The sequence below is a fragment of the Acomys minous genome (assembly GCF_964271855.1).
Source record: "Acomys minous genome assembly, chromosome: 6".
In the NCBI taxonomy this organism is placed as follows: domain Eukaryota; kingdom Metazoa; phylum Chordata; class Mammalia; order Rodentia; family Muridae; genus Acomys; species Acomys minous.
The window spans coordinates 100,419,071-100,425,070 of record NC_140487.1 but is presented as its reverse complement, the minus strand read 5'-3'; the positions used below and the strand labels follow the sequence as shown (position 1 = coordinate 100,425,070).

General features: G+C 60.0%; 1 protein-coding gene and 1 long non-coding RNA gene across 3 annotated transcripts in view; one reads left to right on the top strand and one right to left on the bottom strand.

Moving 5' to 3' along the window:
- Nucleotides 1-1,033: 1,033 nt before the first annotated feature.
- On the bottom strand, nt 1,034-4,060 carry POU3F1 (POU class 3 homeobox 1). The gene has a single exon (XM_084787846.1). It carries the CDS (start codon nt 4,004-4,006, stop codon nt 2,660-2,662), a length of 1,347 nt encoding a protein of 448 aa, XP_084643972.1. The 5' UTR covers nt 4,007-4,060; the 3' UTR covers nt 1,034-2,659.
- Nucleotides 4,061-4,293: 233 nt separating this feature from the next.
- The window catches only part of LOC311600811, a 133,805-nt gene continuing 132,098 nt past the window's right edge, over nt 4,294-6,000 (top strand). For both annotated transcript variants that reach the window (XR_014780365.1, XR_014780366.1), the window contains exon 1: nt 4,294-4,885. This is a non-coding gene — a long non-coding RNA (uncharacterized lncRNA). The remainder of the gene's footprint in view (nt 4,886-6,000) is intronic.

Here is a 6,000-nt window from a genome sequence, read left to right as displayed (position 1 = left end):
CCAGGCAGGTGGGGACCCTCCCCCCCCATCAACTTTCAATCTTTGTTCCACCAAGAGTAAGAACCACCTTGTATTTCTCCCGAGAAGGAAAAAGAGCCACGGTCTGTGCAAACAGGGAGAGTTGTTTTTAAGGAAAACAAAACTTGACTGAGATGCCATCTTGGGTTTTGAATTAAACTGAGACCTGCCCCCAACATGGGGACTTTCTGAGGGGATGCTTGTTCCTCAAGAATCGAGAACATTTCTGAATGTTGATTTTTCCCTTCAGGTCTCGCTGCACAGCCCTGCATTCTCCCTTCCACCAGCTCTCCCCTCGGGGATGTTCTTGGGTGTCTACCCTAGGAGATATATATGCCAAGCCTTCCCCACAGCACAGTCTATGCCTCGGCTCCTCTCCAACGGTGCCTGGGACCGGCAGTTTGTTTGCAAAGCAGACAGCTTTGCCCAAGCAAACAGGCAAGACCCCCTCCCAAGCTGACTGACTTGGTTTTGCAGGACCACTGAATGGACCTCAGGCTGAACTCGCAAGATATGTCCAGGGTATCTAGGTGGGCTAGGATGGAAGATCACCACCAGGTTCCCAGTTGCCCTATAACCCTAAAACGTGGCCTGGCCCCCTTTTGTGGAATGCAAGGTAAACTCAAAGTTAGGGGTGCCAGGCAAGGAAAACAGTCAAGGTTGGCAATCCAGGAAGAGGTGAGCTTTGCTTGAGTGTCAGCTTGTGTCTGATGCACGGCAGGCCCCAGGTTCCATGTGGGATTCAGTGGTTTACTGCCCTAGGCCCTGGTCTGGTCTTAGAAGTCAGTGGGAGCAGGGTGTCACTCATTTTTTTTCTCTAGACTGGTGTACCTGGGCCAGGTGCCCCAACGGTTGACCAAGCAACAGGCAGGCAGTCCTGATACTGACCCGGAAGAAGGCCAGTTGTTCCATTCCTCTCTGAGTCCAGAACTTCAGGAGGGGACCGGGCAGGGGAATCTCATCGCTTCCTGCAAAAACAAGCCCAGCCCTAGCAGTAAAGAGAACAGGACACAGCCCTGGGGTACGTGTTTATGTGAGTAATAAAATATTTACTATAACATAAATATAAAGGGAACTTCCCAGTCTACATTATTATTTTTTTGCAATAAAGATACAAAGAGAATGCACCAAAACATTGTTCCAAAAAATAATAAAAAATAAAATAACAAAATTTAAGCTCAAACCTTAACAAACTGATGAAGAAATAGTGAAGGGGAAGCTCCAAACACATCCAGAAAATAAATAAAGACGGGTCGGAAGTCAGGAAACCATATTAAAATATCTTTTTCACTTTAGTCGGGTGTACAAAACCCTTTAGGATGGGGAGGGAGAACAACCCAGAAAACCAAAAAAACAAAACAAAAACAAAAAAACCCCCAAAAACAAAAAAACAAAAACAACAACAAAAAAACAAGCACAAAATGTTTCTTCCCCCCACTTGCCAGTGTGTACATATGTCACATATTTACATGGTTCCCACCTCACCCCAATTTTGGAGAATTGCTCTCCAGTGTTTCCCCAGCATCCCGAGGGGGCTGGAAAGAGGACAGGGGAAGCTGTAGGGAATTAGGCAGAAGGTTCTTGGGGGAACAGTTTATTTCTACAGCTGGTTAAAAAATAGTTCCAACTTTTCCAAGTTTCGTTCGTTAAGGCCAGGAGGGCAGGGCCCGGCGGGGAAGCAGCGGCCCGCGGTGCGTGCTGGGTCTTGCGGGGTGGAGATTCCCCTTCCCACCCTGGTGTGCGTGGGAGCGCAGACCCTCTCCGCTAGGCCAGGAACCGAGCCGAGGGCTCAGTAAAACGAAACGAAAAATGAACACTCAAAAAATTTTTTTGTTAGTTTTTTTTGTTTGTTTTGCGTTCTTGGAGGAAGGAGAAGGGAAGAGAAAGGGAAAATAAATTAGGCTAGATTAAAGCTTTGGCTATTTCCTGCTTTTATACACAGATGCGGCTCTCGCGGCCTCCCCTCCGGGGCCCCGATAAATACAGTATACAGCGATTTAAATTAAGGGCGCGGGCGGAGTTAGAAGGACCCCAGGAGCCGAGAGGCTCCACGAATAAATAAAAACCGTAAAAAACCAAGCCCGGAGAAAGGATGAGGGGGTGGGGCGCATCCTGGTGCGAAAGAGGCGCGGAGAGAATAAAGTGAAAGCCCCCCTTCCCGTGACCTGCAGGCTACAGGGAGTCCGCACCCGGGAGAGCTGCAGGGACTCTCCTCTCTCTTCGTGCTTTCTCCCGGGGAATCCCTAACCCCGCACCGCGTTACCTTTCGCTGTGGGGAGGCCGCTGCCGGGATCCGGCCCCGAACAGCCCGGGGACAGGGACGGGGGTCGTCGAGGGTATAGGGACAGGGAGCAGGCAGTGGGCAGAGGGTGCCCCGAGTGAGTTGGCGCATTCTGGGTCTTCGCTGCTCTCTCCCGGGAGTCGGGCTACACAGCCTCTCGGCCGCCCTATGCCGCTCGCCGGAGAGGGGGGTCGGTCCAGGGTGTTTGGTTTTGTTTAAAAGTTTCTGGGCTTTTTTTTTTCCTTTTTCTTTTTGTAAAATCCAAAGCAACCGAATAAACAACAAAAAAGAGTCCAGGCCGCGCGGGCTGACTGCGCGCTGGAGGCACCGCTGCGCCGGCGGGGAACCCAGCCCGCAGGGTCACTGCACGGAGCCCGGCAGTGTGTGGTGATGGTGGTGATGTAGCGCGGCCGGCGGGGGTGGCGGGGGCGCAGCGGGTGGCGACGCGCCGCCCCCGCCAGGCCCCAGCTCCCCCGGCGCATAAACATCGTCCATGGGCGGGTGGCCCGCGCCGGCCGCTGGGGTCATGCGCTTCTCCTTCTGCCGCCGGTTGCAGAACCAGACACGCACCACCTCTTTCTCCAGCTGCAGGCTGTCGGCCAGGCCGGTGATCTCGTGCGCAGACGGTTTGGGACACTTGAGAAAGTGGCTCTCGAGCGCGCCTTTGACCCCCACCTCAATGGACGTGCGCTTCTTGCGCTTGCGGCCCTGCGCCGCGATCTTGTCCAGGTTGGTGGGACTGCCGCTGGACGAGTCGGTCTCCTCCAGCCACTTGTTGAGCAGCGGCTTGAGCTTGCACATGTTCTTGAAGCTCAGCTGCAGGGCCTCGAAGCGGCAGATGGTGGTCTGAGAGAACACGTTACCGTAGAGCGTGCCCAGCGCCAGCCCCACGTCGGCCTGGGTGAAGCCCAGCTTGATGCGCCGTTGCTTGAACTGCTTGGCGAACTGCTCCAAGTCGTCGGAGCTGGGCGCATCCTCATCCGAGTGCTCGCCCACCGACGAGCCACCACCTCCCGCGCCCGGGTGCAGGTGCGCCGCCGCCGCGTGCAGGCCGCCCGCGTGTGCGTGTCCGTGTGCGTGTCCGTGTGCACCCAGGTGCGGCGGTGGCGACGGCTCCAGCTGTGCCTCGTGGCCGTCCTCGTGCAGCGCGTGGTGTAGGCCGGGCCCCGCGCCGCCACCGCCTGCCGCCAGCATCCCGGCCAGGCCGCCGCCGCCGCCACCGGGGTAGGCCGCCTGCGCGTATATCCCGAGCGGCTGGGGCTGGTGGCCCCCGCCGGCCCCGGGCGACGGCGACATGGCGGGGCCCAAGTGGTGCGCTGTGCCGCCCTGTGCCCATGCTGCGCCCGCGTGGGCCGCCCCTTGGTGCACCAAGCGGGCATGGAAACCGCCGCTGCCGCCGCCGTCGTCGGCTCTGCCGGTGCCGCCACCGCCCGCCTTGCCGTGCTCCAGGTGCGGGCCTCCCGCCCAGTCGCCGCCTCCTCCTCCCGTGGGTAGCCACTGAGGGTGTGCTAGGCCCACGGGGTGGCCCGCGCCCGCGCCCAGCCACTCGTGGTGCATCAGCTTCTGCACTTCGCGGTACGCGGCCCCCGCGTGCAGCCTCTCGGCGGCGGCCGCTGCCGCCGCCGCCGCATCAGGATGCATGAGCGGCCCGGTGCCCCCAGCTCCACCGCCGGGGCCCCGCGGCAGGTACTGCGCGGTGGTGGCCATGCCGCCCCGCGCCCCGCGCCCTGCGCCGCGCCGCCGCCGCCGCCTCGCTCCGTCTGCGGGCCCCGCCGCCGCGCTCCGCCGGCTTAAAGCCGGGACCCGCTGGGCGCTCCGGAGCCCCACCCCTCCCGCCGCCCATTGGCTGCCCGCGGAGCCGCCTCCCGCCCCCCGGCCTCGGCCTCCGCCCCCCGCGCCCGCCCGCCGCCGGGGCCTGCAGCCCGGAGCTCGCCATTGGGCCTCGCTCCCGGGGTCCCGCGCGCCGGCAGTGCTGATTGGCCGCTGGGGCTTCATTCATGACCCCCCCGCTACCGTCCGCGTACACATTCACGCCCCGGGGGCGCGGCCGCCACGTGGGGAGTGGCGCGGGGGTGGCACTGGGACCGCACCCCCTCTGGTCCCGGCTGCGTGGGCCCCGCTTTCCCCGCAGCGCGGGAGACTCGGAACCCGGTCGGTCCCACGTCCCACACAAGCTGAATTTCCACCCGCATCCCACTGGGGCGGGGGGGATTGCGGGCTCCGGGAGGCGCTCGGGCTCCAAGCAGAGACTCAGTCCCGCACTCCTCCCTGCGTTGTGCCGCTGCCTGCGGGCCAGGATCCCGAGTCTGGGCTGCAGCGAAAGCAAGGCGGCGTGGCTTCCCGACTGGATACCGCGCGGCTGCTCACCTCCGCGCCCTCGCCTCCTGCGGCTGCCAGGTTGCACCAGGCGCTCCCCTTCGCGCCGCTCCCACGGTCTCGGTTTTCCCTCTTCTCCCTCTAGACTTAGCGTTACAACTACCAGGACCTCTCCGGCCGGAAAGTGCAGCAGGCACGGACAGAGTCGGATCAGCTTGGGCTTCATGCCTCTCGCTGGCTGACCTTCTTTTTCCTGGGCACCGAGGCCAGGTGAGTACCGCGTGGGCAGCGCTGCGCCAGGACAGCGGGCAGCAGCGGCTCTGCGCGGAGATGCGAGCTCCTGTAACCAGCTGGGCTCCCGGGTTCTGGAATGAGAAAACCTTGAGGTGGAGATTGGTTCCAGAGAAAGCGCCACCAGTGGGTGAGGGATGGACACCGGACCCTGTCCTGTGCTGCTGTAGCGGTTTCTTGCTATTTCCTCACAGCTTGAACCGGTGTTCGGTCGTTGGCGCTTGTTGTGGTGGGGTCATGCCGGCGGGAAACTTTCAGGAGAGTGTGGGTGGACTGATTCAGGGAAGGACAGTTTGGCACGTTAGAAATCCAATGTGCAGGCTGGCAGCTGTCCAGCCTCCCGTGGAGCCAACTCGGGCTTGTCTGGTAGGGAATTGAGTTTGAGGTGTCCTTGTTGGAGAAGTGGACAGTGGGATGCTGCCAATCTCTTCATTTCTGTCCGTGAGTGGGGCCTCAGTGGCAGCTGGTCTGTTTCCTTCCTTTATCCTACAAGGCTCTGTACCTCTGCCCGTTCCTGTGCTGGGCTTCTGTCCACTGCTAGACCCTCACTTGCCTTCTAGTCTTCTTCAAAGTGATTCAGAGGTTCCAGGGCGCCGAGCTGGGGGGCCCAGCTTGGAGCTTGCTGGACAGGCCTGCTCAGGACTGTGGAATGGAGCCTGTTTGAAGAAAGGAGACAAGGGCTCTGAAGGCAGCTGCTGTGGGAACGATCTCAGAATGGCTGAGACAGAGTTGGCAGTGCTAAAAGTTACCCTGGGTATAGAGATGGTGTCCTCTGAGCCCTCAGTGGCCCAAGTTCAGCACCTGGCTGGCCTTCAAATGAAGGGATGGAAGAGGCTAGGGTTGTCTGACTATTGGCCGCAGTCCTGAGCAGGCACCTTTAGGTCCGGGTCTAGCTGGAGGGGCTGTGATGGATACCTGTGTTTGAACCCACATAGGGATGCTGAGTTTTCCTGGATCTTGGTCCAGGAAGTCATCACCTTGAGGCAGCTTAAGTTCTCTTGGTCTACTTACCTGGCTTAAGCTTTCTTCCAGACCTAAGTGTAGGACTCAGGCTTGGATTCCTACAGGTGAAGGCTCTCACTCCAGTCCTAACC